We start from the raw sequence: 13,859 nt of genomic DNA, 5'->3' as shown, positions 1-13,859 counted from the left end.
GTCTTGTAAACCCAAAATAGGGGATATTCTTGCGGCATTCAAAGACAGACCAACATGCGAGACTATGTTCCAGAATTCATGTTTTTGGAGGTGTTTGGAAATTCCTAATGCAGATGGGGATCATTTGCTTCAACATTACGTCTTTTGCCACAAAATTATCACAAACCCTTGAAGCAAAGTAAAGGAAATGGTTTTTAAGATTGGGGTTTACGAGCTGTCTTTCGGGAAGAAAGAATTTTGTCTTGTCACCGACTTCCGCTTTGGAGATTATATTCCTACCTCCTGTTCCGGTGCCGCCTTCCGTTCCCATGTATTTCCTATGGTCGCGAGGAATGTCTCCGACATATTTAGTCATATAATTTATATATTATCTTAATACTTTATGTTGATTTTATCCCATTTAATGAATAAAGGGTGCTTAATTAGTTTAGAATTTCATTTTTCAGCAACAATGACATGCTTGGATGGAAAAGGAAATAGAATTGGCGATTGGAAGCTTGGATCTTGGATTTCGAAGAAAGAAGGATGTTGCTAGACAACTTGACCCCCCGTCAATGTTTCGGCCATATCTCATGAATCGTAACTCCGATTGACGAGATTTAAAATGTTCCGAAAGCTAGACACAACTTCGGACGACTTCCGTGTTTCGAGAAAATGTTGATTCCAAGCGAACTTGACGAGTTGATCAGAAGTTTCGCGATTCTTGACATTGACTTGCCGTATACGCGATTTAAATGTAAAACTCGATGAGTTTTTCTCAAAAAACTCGACGAGTTGGCTATGTTTTCAGAATTTATGTATAGAAAGGCTTTCATTCAAAAGCCTAAATAGTTCTGGAAGCTTTGGATAATTTTTGGAGGCCAGGAGGGTTCTTAGAGCTGTGGTTTTTGAGAATTCAACCTAGAAGTCCATTTTGAAGAGATCAAATGCAAACAAACATTATTTTTTATCTTAATCTTTTGTGTAAACCATGTTTGAATCATTAGATTTCGATTTTAGGATGCTATTAGTTGTAGTTATGAGCTAAAAGCTTCATACTTCTGTTTGGACTAGATAATCTTATGAATATGGTTTGACTAAGTGGTTTGGATTAATTTAATTTGATTATTTATCTTGTTAAACTTGTTAAAAGATCCTTGCATGTTAATGATAATTATTTTCTATTAATAATCAAGTTTATTGAGTTGTATGAATATCTTCTTAATTGCTTGAATTATATAGTTTTGTGAAAACAAGATTGTATGCCTAGTAGTAGTGTACATGAACCTAGGGTTAACTAGAAAATAAGTTAACGTGTGATCATGTGTGATAAACAACCACATATGAGTTGATTGAATTGACAAATTTAGTTAACTAACATTACAAGTCTTACTTGATTCAAACTGAACACTAGGAAACTTGTTAGTTTAATCATTTGATCATTGTTTGAATTAACTTGTTTGCTAAATGATTAGTAATAGTGAACATGAACCTAATAACGTTAGAAATCGGTAATCGTTGATATATTGATCCATTGCACTTGCCACGAAGTCAACCATACGAATAAGTGAAACGAAATCTAAATGGAAGTCACTTTTATCTTATTGAATCTAGTTGTTTTTTTTCATTCTCCTTTAGTTGTTAATTGTCTTTTGTTTAAGTGTTATTTGATTGCTTTAGTTTCTAGTCTTGCAAAACTAGAGAAAACCTTATTTTTAATACTTGTTTTATTTAGATAATATTAGCTTTAATTTTAATTGTTTACTGTTCCCTGTGTTTGATACCCTACTTGTCTGAACTAAACTGCTAATCGATAGGTACACTACCTTTCATGTGTTTGTTTCTGTGTCTAAGTTAGTAGGATTAAAACTAGTACATTCCACATGTATCACTCCGTCAAATTAGACGATGTGAAAAACGTGTTTGAGCATTCGCTTACACCTCGCTCCCGAGTTGTAGCAAAGAAAAGAAAAAAAAAAAGAGTAAGGAGAGAGAAGAAGAGAAAAGAAAGGAAAAAAAAATCTCTTTTGTGCCCCCAAGTTTGAGAGAAATGAAAGGAAAATTAAACATTTTGTTCTTTCTTTTCAAATCCTTCCAAATCGGAAGGAAACTTAGGAGGAAAGTGATATTTCCATTTCCTTCCACTTCCTTCCTTTAATGAAACTCGGAAGCACCAATCTCTTTTACTTTCCTCTCATTTCCTCCAATTTCCTTTCTTTTCTCTCTTTAAGATGAACTCGGGAACGGGGCGTTAATGATTTATCGGACGAGGATACGGTCCGTGTATGTCTTATATATATATATATATATATATATATATATATATATATATATATATATATATATATATATATATATATATATATATGTTAGAGAATGGGTTCAATGGACGGTTGGTTAAACAACCTGTTTAGAGGAGTATTTCGCTTGGGTATCCGACTTTGATGAATTCAATATGAATCATGTCGGTAATTTATAATTACGAAATATAATTAACGGTCATTAATTATCATTACTAGTATTTTTTAGAAATTTAATTGTAAATTTTTTATGTCATATATCGGGGGGGGGGGGGGGGGGGGGGGGGGGAATAATTTGGGATCAATTGCACTCACAACGAATTAAGATATTCAATAAGATTGACATACATATATAGAGGAGTATTTCGCTTGGGTACCCGACTTTGATGAATTTAATATGAATCATGTCGGTAATTTATAATTACAAAATATAATTAAGGGTCATTAATTATCATTACTAATATTTTTTAGAAATCTAATTGTAAATTTTTTATGTCGTATATATCCAGGGAGAATAATTTTTGATCAATTGCACTCACAACGAATTACTATATTCAATAAGATTGACAGACATATATATCTAGTCGAACCCAAAGATAAACAACCTTAAAAAATGACATACACCGTAAGCGGCTTTTTATACGCTTTTAAGGTAAGTACATATTTAACAATTTTTTTTTGTTTGCTAACATTCTAATACATGATTTTTTTTTTCAGATATGGATTCTGAGGACTTTTCCTATTAGCAGTTTGTTACCCGACAGGAGAATGTGATTCATTAGGCTGTTGCATGGTCGAAACTAAGGCCTTTACAAAAGACTTAGTGCAACCAGTTTTTATAAATGGACGATGTATGGTTACTTATATAATTTAAGATTTTCTTTTATATGTATAATTTATGTTATTTATAATTTTATAATTTTGTTAGTTGGATAATAGCTTGTACAGAAGTTGAAGCCAACAAAAGCTCAGAGTCGTGTTGAATGGTGGATGGTTAGCTCAACGTGGATTTATCGCCCTGATTTTCTCGACACAAAATTTCACATGACACCTTCCCTGACAGTCTAACACACTATCACCAAAAACGCTCCCTGCCCATGAGCCTTGACATAAGAAGGCAAAGATAAATGTTTCATCTTACCCGCCACCACCACCACCACCACCACCGGTAGTTGAATCATCAATTGATAAGGACCGAATTATTACTAGCTTGCAAAACGAGGTTCGTTAATTGCAAAAAGAGCTCAGTGAATGTCACGAGTATATGAGGTCACATGATAAGCATTTAGCAGAGCATGACGCTACTTTAGTCATACTGCTAAAATTATCAATATGACTCCCAAAGATGATCTTGGTACCTCGAAGGGGGTGGTGGTACACTATTAATTATTTCACTCACATACAATTTTTATTTAACTTTATGGTCCTTATGTTTTTGCATCGTTTATAATTAAACACTATTGAACCGTATCGGCACTTATCGTGCAAGATGTTGGTACCACAGAGTACAATAACAATGAAATATGGGAGCATGATTATGGGTTATGCCCACCCGAACAACGGCTGAATCACAGCTATGAGCAACCGTCTGCATGTATTCAATCATCATATGTAAAAGAGATGATGAATACAAAAGGTCGCCGACAACACCTCTTAGGTTTTCTATGCGGCAAAAAGTTATGTCCATATGATATAAGTTCTCATTGATATAAATAAAGAGGAAGGTGTTGCACGCCAACAGTTAACACCGTTGGACAATCTTTTAGAACCTATCGTACACAGTCTATGATGATTCACAGTTGTTTGCTCACCTTTTTTTTACTAGTATCGCGACGATTGAATTTTGGACGCGCTTATATGCGGATAGTCACATAGGCTGGATGGAATGTGATGTAAGTTATTAATTATGTGCTCATTACATATTACACTTCTAATAATAATACTTATTTTACTGCAAAAAATTTATTGGCAACACATCATGATGTTGATCTTATGTTGATAAACCGTAGAGGAGATGATGCTCGGTGGATAGTTGTACCGTCAACTTTCAACATTGATGCATTTAACTGAAGTGACACGGTTGACAAATGCGTTTTACCTAGCTTGGGAGACTATGATACAGTATAATTGTTTTGGATTACATTACCTAAGTAATAGTAATTTATAATATAATGTTATTTGATAATTAATTATTTCTAACATTTTGTGTAGCTTTACATCTCAATCAATATAACATATGCTCACTGGTTTTTGGATGCATTAGATTTGAAGATATTCAAAATAACTATATACAATGGTCATTGGAAGAGCAACTATTGTTCATAATATTAGGATTGGTTTATAGGTATAAGAGCCTGCATCCACATAATGTTAGTGGGTATCAACTACTGAGATATCGAACCAACCAATGCAATCTCACTTGAGAGTTTCAACATGACCCTCGAAAGTACCTCAGACGTATCACAACAGATTAACAGTAGAGGGGATTGTGGGGTGTTATTATGTTGGTTATTGGAGATGTTCATCTTCGGCAAATTGTGTTTTATTAAGGGTAAAAGTGGTCAATGGGCTATGTCATATCGTAAACCACTAACGGATTTTTTTTTGGTACAAGGACAAATACCATTTGAATATTGTAATATTATTTTAAACAAACCCCTTAAGTTTATATATTTACTAGTTTTTTGTTGATTTTTAAGACTAAATTTGAAATTTAGATTTTATAAAAACAAAACTTATACAAAAAAGAACAAAACACATTTTACACATAAAAATAAAAATAAAAATCTATTTCGGATCCAATGTCCGGAGTCCTTCTCCGATTTTCCGAAGACCTCTCTGTAATGATATATTCTGCACAAAGTGGTTATTTTACAAAAAAAAAAAATGTTGTTTTTTTTTTTTTCAGAATTATTTATATTAGTTAAACTAGGTTATAACTCATGTATTACATTGTTGACAAATTTAAAGAATACAAAAACTAAAAATAAAAACTTAGTCATTAATTATAAATTTATAATATATGTATATAACATTGGATGTTATATACATATAGTCAACCATATACTATACATAACCACTCCATCATATATATATATATATATATATATATATATATATATATATATATATATATATATATATATATATATATATATATATATATATTGTAATGACAAAAACTACAAAGGTTAAAAGCCAAAAAAAAATACAAACGGTAAACAATTTCCAATTGAAGTAAGAAACTTTCATCGTAATAATTAAGCCGATGTGTCAAAGAATGTAGAGAATAAAATCAAACAAATGAGAAATCATAATAGTTATAGATTTATAAATAATAAAAATGAATGTAGAGAATAAAATTTGCACATAATCAACCAAAAGTTAACCACTAATTATAAAACTACATAAAACCAACAAATAAAACGATGGCAATAACTTGATAATCAATAAAATATACATAAAAATTTGTACAAGAAGATTTCATGTTGATTAATAGCCTGCAAAAATCAGAGTAAAGCTTTTTTATAGATACCAAAATGCCTCATGGGATTAAAGAAGGTGGGTGGCATAGATGTATCACATTCGTCTCTTCTTTGTGATTTAGATGCGTAAGCATTAAGAATAAAAAAAAATTATTTGTAACATGAAATTGATGCGTTTTTACATATTTGGATATGGACTGCAATCTTATAATTAATTTTAAATATAGATAAGATTAGCATCTTGATTTGTGCATAATTAAAATATAATTTAAATATAATGGTTGATTTTTTGGGATACAATGGTTACATGAAGATTGATTAAGAAAATTTGTAACCGACTAAAATCAAAGCATATAAAAAAGCGGGAGATGAAAATGTCGGGAATATGAGCATGTTACGTTGTAAAATTGGTGTAGAAAAAACGACGCATGACAATTAAGGTTTTGTTTATTAGAAAAGGTAGATTACTTAATTTTCTTTTATTTTCGTGTGTTCTGCTCGGGTCCGAATAACCTACTAGTCTGCCTCATCTAGCCCAAACTCCCTCTCTCTCCAATTCGACAAAGTTGTAATTTGTTTTACAAATTTTGTCCCTAAATATCTTGTTTTTCCATATCGGCTTAGGTTTATTTTGTTTTATAATTTTGTTCCAAAAAATTTTCAAAAAATAATTTCGATAAAAAAATTGTGATTTTTTATATGTTTTTTTAAAACTTACTCTTTTTATAAAAAGATTACATGTTTTATAACATTTTTATTATGAATTTGTGTTTATAAAACTAGTTTTTTATTTTAATTCTTTCACACATTCGTAATGTATTAAACTTATTTGAGTTTAATGAATTGACTCATCATCATTTTACTTATTATATAATTCTATATTAATTTTCCTACAATACATTGAACTTAATACAATTCAATGAAATATATATTAAATAGTTAAAATATTTCTTTTTTTTTTCCATTGAAAAGTTCAATCGTCATTGAACTCTATATTCATTGAATGTCAATATAGCATCCCATAATAATAGAGTTTAATTCATTAAATATCAATTGACATGTCACCTCATTCAATTCTCTCATTGAACCATGCATTCTCGATGCTCTAAGATAAAGTTCTAATTACATTTATACCGATGTAATCTTTTAATAATAATAATATATTTAATGGGTACTTAGATCTTAATCATGTGTTAAATATTTTATGTAGTTGTAGGCTTGTAGCCACCAAGAAATTATCACAAGTTTGAAGAAAGACGTCAATTAGATATTTAGAACAACAAAAACAAGATAATAGCAAACCATACAATCTAGCATTTGCTGGTATATATATATTTAAATAAATATTAATTAAAGTTCTTAATAAAAGTAACCCAATGAATTAATCATTTCCCTAACATCAATCAAAACCTTCCTACTTGTTAGCTAAAACATACTTTTAACAAATGTTTTTTTTTTCTTGGAAGATGTTCATGGCAAATTTGTCCATATGCTGTCGTCGTCCTTGGTTTTTATGTGTTTGATCTGTGGAACTATCTGCAATTTTACATATAAGATATTAGCATCCATTTTTAATAATAATAATAATAATAATAATAATAATAATAATAATAATAATAATAATAATAATAATAAAAGATAAATATACCTGATCTTCTTCTTGTGGCAAAGTGGATGGGTGGAGGCGAAACTTTGTGATTCTTGGTTCAATGCTTATGTTTGGGTCCAAATAATCTAATTAAGTTAAAATAACATTAATCAAATTGTAAAAAAAAAAAAAAAGAATAAAAAAAAATTATATAGAATTATAGATGCCTCAAAATATCTTCTCCCAAACCTTCGATCGAATTAATATATATCATTTACATATATTAGCCGATTGATTAGAAGGAATATCATGATCATGATTCAAGTTTATATATGTGAGATACATTCATTTCCTTCCACTACTTACGTTTACTTATAGAAATTCAAATTATATAAGTTCATCAACTTCTGCAAATATTGCAAGATCTAAAAAACTTAATTCAGCTTGTGTTTTCACAAATAGAAATAAAATAATTTGAAATTCTATTTCAGCTTTTGATCGAGTGGTTAAATCATGATTCATGATAAATCAACTGATCAAAATTCATACATGTAATTTTCTGTTATGATTCAAATTGCAAGTATTGTTTATTGGGAACTTAATCAATGTCTACGCTGCATTCTCAAACATACCTGCCGGAAAATTCCTTTTTCTTCTCTTCGCACCAGTCGGCGCCGTCGTCATCCGCTTCGAGTCTAACGTCGATTCGCAACTATCCGGCACGTACCGATCCATCGGAAGAAAAACGCGATCGTCGCTGTTCTCCAGCATTGTTCGAACGAACGAAGCCTCTAGAGATTTCAGGAAATGAAGGTGCCTCTCGTTCGTCCATCGATGATCGTTGTAAGCTCTTTTCGCATCCATTACAAGTTTAAATCCACGGATTCCGGCAACCGTCGGAAAATACTTCCGGCGAGCGATTATTTTGGGTTGGAGAGATATGGCTGATCCGCTTTTTATAAGGGCGGTTTCACTTTATAAATCACTTTTGCACACTCCCACGCGCTATAGAATGTGCAGCTTTTCCTACGCGCCCGATGGAGATATACACGTGTCACGATAGATGCATAGCTACGTCGATATTAGAGCGATTGCAACACATTTTCGTGCTCAAGAGAGTACGAAAACAAACCCGTATAAAATATCCGAGGATCGATGATCTTTTAATGAAAATCAATTAAATTATTTAATTACGTGTGAGATATTTTTTTGGTTGGATGAAAAGATCTTTGTAAACAAATAAATAGTGACTGTTAACCGATGTAATATTTAATCTTCTAATAATAATATTTAATGGGTATTTAAATCAAGTCCATGTTTTAAATATTTTATGTAGTTATTGCCACCAAGAAATTATCACAACTTTAAAGAAGACATCAATTAGATATTTAGAACAACAAAACAATATAATAGCAAAACAGATAATTTTTGATGTTTCTTGTTGTCATAAATCCTCAGAGCCTTTATTAAATGTGTGAGTTTGGCGTGTGTTACTATTATTAGGCTCTGAGTTGAAGTATCAAAGGTTTTCTTTTCTTGTGGTTTTCTATGAATATAATTGGAGAGTATCGAAAAAAATGAAGTTAATCTTCTTGAAGATCCATTGAAATTGTTGTTGGAATATTTTAAAGAATTGATGGGTTGTTCTTAGAGTACATCTTATAAAAATATGTTATTATTGTTGGGTTGATCTTGAAAGTACATTGATATCCATGAGATTATTAGTTAAAGCACATTGATATTGTTGGATTGATCTTGAAAGCTTTTAATACACCCACATATTACTCTGCTCCTAAATTTACATCATTCGTCCACAATAAAACTTGAATCTTCAATCTTTGGTTTAGGAAAGGTTGAGGGGCAAATATTTGTCTACAGCTAGGCCAAAGATGATTTTGTGATTTTGAAAGTATATCTTGAAAAAAGGTTCAAAATACATTGATATTGTAGGGATGATCTTGAAAGTTCATTGTTATTGTTGGGATTGATCGTGAGAGTACATTAATGAGATTTGGAAAATACATTGGCATTAGGGATTTTTTAATATGTGTTCTAAGGACACATATAATAAACATTAATTAAAATATTAATTATAAAAATATTATCATAATTAAATGTATGTGTAATATTAGTATAATTAAATATAAAATACATTAATTATAAATAATATTATACTTAATTAATATTTATGATATTTAATTGTGGTAATATTCCTACAAATTTATACCCAATTAAACGATGACATGTATATACTAAAATATCATTAAGTTTTATTAAATTAACATTCTATTTAATTATAATTGGATACAATGATTTATAGAAACAAAAAGTAAGAAAATATTTAATTTCTCTATTAGAAAATGCCTTGATATTATTGGTCACTTAAGCGCTACTTTAAATGGTCAAGTTTTTGGGTGGTTTCGACTTTCGATCTCTTGGTTACCCTTCATGTTTGGATTTTGTATATTCATGTCTTGTGGTGTTTGTTTCGGATAGTTAACACTTTGTTCTTAGGATCTGTAATATTTTCGGTCTTTTATTTTAATAATTATAATGATTTGTCGTTTAAAAAAAAATACAAACCAAACAATTTACCGTTTCTTAGTATAATTAAATAAATCTTAATTAAAGTTTTTTTAATAAAACTAACCCAATGAATTAATAATATCCCTAACATCAAACAAAACTACCTATACGTTGTTAGCTAAAACATACTTTCAACAAATGTGTTTTTTTCTTGGAAGATGTTCATGGCGAATTTTTCCATTTGTTGTCATCATCCTCGGTTTTTATGTGTTTGATCTGTGGAACTACCTGCAATTTTATATATAATTATAGATATTAGCATCTATTTTTAATAATAATAATAACAATAATAATAATAATAATACCTGATTGTCTTGAAGCGAAGTGGATGGGTGAAGGCGTAATCTGTTGACTTCGTCAAAATAATCTAAATAATTTAAAATAAAATTAAACAAATGTAAAAAAAAAAAAAAAAAAGACCTATAAAACAAATAAAATGGAAGATGCCTCAGAATAAGAGATGGTTCTTCTATAAAATAAATTGGAATATATGCTTTAATGACTTATATAATTATTATTATAAAGGATTGTACTTTATATAAATGAATGAACTCAAAATAAAATATCTTCTCCCAAACGAATATATATCATGTACAATAATCGTACATATATTAACCGATTGATAAAGGGAAATATCATGATTCATCTGTATCAAATACGTTCATTTTCCACTAATTATGAAAGATATTTCATATCAGTTAGTAATTATAAGTTTATAACTCAAGTAAAATTCTTAGAAATTCAAATTATAACTGCATCAACTTCTGCAAATACTGCAAGATACAACTAACTTCAGCGTCTGTTTTCCACAAACAGAAATAAAATATTTGAAATTCTACTTCATTTTTTGATCTAAGTGATTAGTTAGATCATGATTCATGATAAATAAACTGATCATACATGTAATTTTCTGTTATGATTCAAATCGCCTTTTTCAAATATACCTGTCGGAAAATGCCTTTTTCTTCTCTTCGCCGTAGTAGTCGTCGTCTTCGAATCTAACGTCGATTCGCAACTATCCGGCAAATACCGATCCATCGGAAGAAAAACGCGATTATCGCGTTTCTGCAACATTGTTCGAACAAACGAAGCCTCTAGAGATTTCAGAAAATGAAGGTGCCTCTCGTTCGTCCATCGATGATCGTTGTAAGCTCGTTTTGCATCCATTAAAAGTTTAGATCCACGGATTCCGGCAACCGTCGGAAAATACTTCCGGCGAACGATTATTTTGGGTTGGAGAGATATGGCGGATCCGCTTTTTATAAGGACGGTTTCCTTTATTATTCTTTATTTTTTCTTTTCCACGTTACGGAAATGCAAATTGTAATGTTTCACGCGCTAGGGGAAGTGCAGTGTTAGATACGCGCCGGGTAAATATGTACACGTGTCACGATAGTATGTTTAGGGAAGTCGGTATTGGAGCGAGTATAAAACAGTTTCCAAGTCGAGAGAGATTGAAAATGACTGGATCATTTATTTTTGGATTTTAAAATGATTGAATTATATAATTATTTATTATTATTATTATTGTAAGAGATATTTTTCAGTTGGAAGAAAATATCTTGTAAAGAAAATACGGTGCTGTTTCACCCCTTTCAAGACAGGTGATGAAGGTATCTCTTTATCTTTTAATTGGTGCAAAGATAATGGAACTCTTTTTATTGACTGGGGGATTGAAGCCATTCTCCTTTTAGATGTCATTAGTCATTGTCTACATTTTTCTTGTGTCTTTTTAGTTACCTGCTAAGACCATTCGGAATATATAGCACGACATGGCTACTGGTATACGTGGATAACGACCGTGCACACCATTTCAGCTGGTCGTGGTCGATCGTGGTCGTGCTTGATCGTTGTGTGTTCCACGAACTCAAACGGAAAATGATATTGGTTGATGTTTGCAACGGCTAGTTTCTTGTTTTTTTTTACCTTTCAAACATATTAAACTTTTTTTTTTATAAATATCACATTTATATTAAACATACTCACACAATTTCTTCTTTTTTTTTCTTACAAAATCACACACTTCTTTTACGTTCTTCCAATATCAATGACTCCTAAATAATGAATTGGTGAGAAAATGAAGAAGATAACTTAGCACGAGCATGGGTAGCGGTTTCAGGAGACACAGTAACGTCTCCTAACTTTTGGATAAAAGTTGGAAACATTTTCCATGATTTAATGGGTTGTCAAAGCCGTAGTCTTGATGAAATATGTTTGAAGTATCGCGATATGAGAGTTAAATGCCTTAAATTCAATGGTAATTATAACTTTGTTATAAACAACGTACATGAAGGTGATCCGTTTGATGTGGTCATGAACCAATATGAAGACACGAAACACACAATGTTTAAACACGTCAAAGCTTGGCGAAAATTAAAAGATTGCCCAAAATTTAATGATTAAAAATAAGGTTTAAAAAGTAGTTTAAGTTGTTTGTGGTTGCATTTTTATGTTTTTTTTTTTAATTTTATGTTGTTTGTCTTAAATTCATGTAATATTGTTTCATTGAATAAAAACTAGTTTAAAAAAACAATGTTTTATTGTGTTTTTGAATTAAATTTAATTAAATGAAATATGCGTTGTTGTGTTTTAATGTATTTTTAAATTAAATTTAAATAAAAAAAATGAGATGGAGTGGTGTGTTAGTGGTAGGTATCCCATGTTAGTGGTGGAAGAATGTGGTGTTGATGTGACACCCACCACATATGTTGTATGTGGTGAATATAACGGATGGTCTAAGTTTGTGGCAATTTTATATAGGGTTAATGACTTAGGAGGGTAATAAGGTTTTAAGTTTGTCTATATTAGGTCCTTAAGGTCTTTTTTTAATATATTACACCAACATGGTTGTTATAACATTTTTAAAAAGGTAATAAGGTTTTAATTTTGTCTATATTAGGTCCCTATTTTTAATATTTTTATCATTTCATCTAACTCTTTTACAAATTATAGTAGTATCTAGTTAAACGATTTTATCATTTCATCTTCTCATTTTAGTCGCTCGTTCACTACAACTACGGTTTCATTTGAAATGCTACATAACAATTTTTTGTCATTTGAAAAAAAAAAAAAAACTAGTATTAATCAAAATCTTAATGATTAACTTTATGTTTGGCACAAGCCTAATCCTGATCCTGATGCAGATCCTGATCCTGAACATCCTGCTCCATGTCATGTGGCCACCATACTGAAAATAAACACGTAAACGTCAGGATCATACATACTCTCAAGAGATCTCACACTCTCCAAAGTTTCCTGGTTCCATCTCGACCCTCCTTGACTCGAGTACGGATCGTATGGTTTCAGTAGTACGGGCCCATACTACCTTCCACATCTATTCGTACTTTCCCCAAGGATTCCCTCGACTTCACCAAGTCCCTTAACCAATATCCCTTTCCAACTATTCTCATCCTAGGCTTTCCTAGGGCACTCTCCGACCTACTATCCGCCATCAGCTGCACTAGGAGTCCTTACCATCCTCCCCTAACTAGCTTGCAGATATTGTTACATATATGCTCACTAGTTAGTTGAAGTTAGTCAGGACCCCCATAGCACAAAGCAAGCAGCATTCGTGCATCGAGTAACCATATCAAGCATTACCTAACCAGGCCATCCTACTACTGACTAGGTAATCATAGCATGCAACTTATATAACAGGCATATAAGGCATCCTTTCTAGATCCTCAACCATAATCTAACATGCAGTTCTCGAAAACATAAACCATACATAAAAGGCATCCTCCTAGACCCTTAGCCCTAATCTAGCATGCAATTCTCAGAGTCATATATCATATAACATAACATAACAAGTATGGGTATCTTAGGGAAAACTTACTTGAGCTCAGCCGGTCGCACACATCACACACCTTGTTGTTTCTCAAACTCTTATTCTTAGATTTAGAAAACCATTTCTTTAAAAAA

General features: G+C 31.1%; 2 protein-coding genes across 2 annotated transcripts; both read right to left on the bottom strand.

Annotated features, from left to right (window-relative positions):
- Nucleotides 1–7,055: 7,055 nt before the first annotated feature.
- Nucleotides 7,056–8,417, bottom strand: LOC145018104 (uncharacterized). The gene is made up of 3 exons (XM_078976023.1): nucleotides 7,985–8,417; nucleotides 7,413–7,498; nucleotides 7,056–7,300 (listed from the first exon to the last, which is right to left on the bottom strand). Exons 1-3 carry the CDS (start codon nucleotides 8,214–8,216, stop codon nucleotides 7,235–7,237), a joined length of 384 nt encoding a protein of 127 aa, XP_078832149.1. The 5' UTR covers nucleotides 8,217–8,417; the 3' UTR covers nucleotides 7,056–7,234.
- A 1,245-nt stretch (nucleotides 8,418–9,662) lies between these two features.
- On the bottom strand, nucleotides 9,663–11,164 carry LOC145018083 (uncharacterized). Its single transcript, XM_078976007.1, has 3 exons — nucleotides 10,883–11,164; nucleotides 10,244–10,305; nucleotides 9,663–10,166 (listed from the first exon to the last, which is right to left on the bottom strand). The coding sequence occupies exons 1-3, from the start codon at nucleotides 11,103–11,105 to the stop codon at nucleotides 10,101–10,103; spliced, it is 351 nt and encodes a 116-aa protein (XP_078832133.1). The 5' UTR covers nucleotides 11,106–11,164; the 3' UTR covers nucleotides 9,663–10,100.
- Between the last annotated feature and the right edge of the window lie 2,695 nt (nucleotides 11,165–13,859).

Source organism: Lactuca saligna, chromosome 9, assembly GCF_052625555.1.
Source record: "Lactuca saligna cultivar CGN05327 chromosome 9, ASM5262555v1, whole genome shotgun sequence".
Lineage (NCBI taxonomy): Eukaryota > Viridiplantae > Streptophyta > Magnoliopsida > Asterales > Asteraceae > Lactuca > Lactuca saligna.
Note: the sequence above shows the minus strand (reverse complement) of the source record. Positions and strands in the feature narration are given on the sequence as shown.

Excerpts from the sequence above, each read along its gene's own strand:
- LOC145018083 (XM_078976007.1), bottom strand. The coding sequence starts at position 11,105 with ATGGATGCAAAACGAGCTTACAACGATCATCGATGGACGAACGAGAGG. Across the intron at positions 10,306-10,882 it reads AAAAAGGCATTTTCCGACAG|ATTATTTTGACGAAGTCAAC; the intron begins GTATATTTGAAA and ends TAAATTATTTAG. Across the intron at positions 10,167-10,243 it reads CTTCGCTTCAAGACAATCAG|GTAGTTCCACAGATCAAACA; the intron begins GTATTATTATTA and ends ATAAAATTGCAG.
- LOC145018104 (XM_078976023.1), bottom strand. The coding sequence starts at position 8,216 with ATGGATGCGAAAAGAGCTTACAACGATCATCGATGGACGAACGAGAGG. Across the intron at positions 7,499-7,984 it reads AAAAAGGAATTTTCCGGCAG|ATTATTTGGACCCAAACATA; the intron begins GTATGTTTGAGA and ends TAACTTAATTAG. Across the intron at positions 7,301-7,412 it reads TGCCACAAGAAGAAGATCAG|ATAGTTCCACAGATCAAACA; the intron begins GTATATTTATCT and ends GTAAAATTGCAG.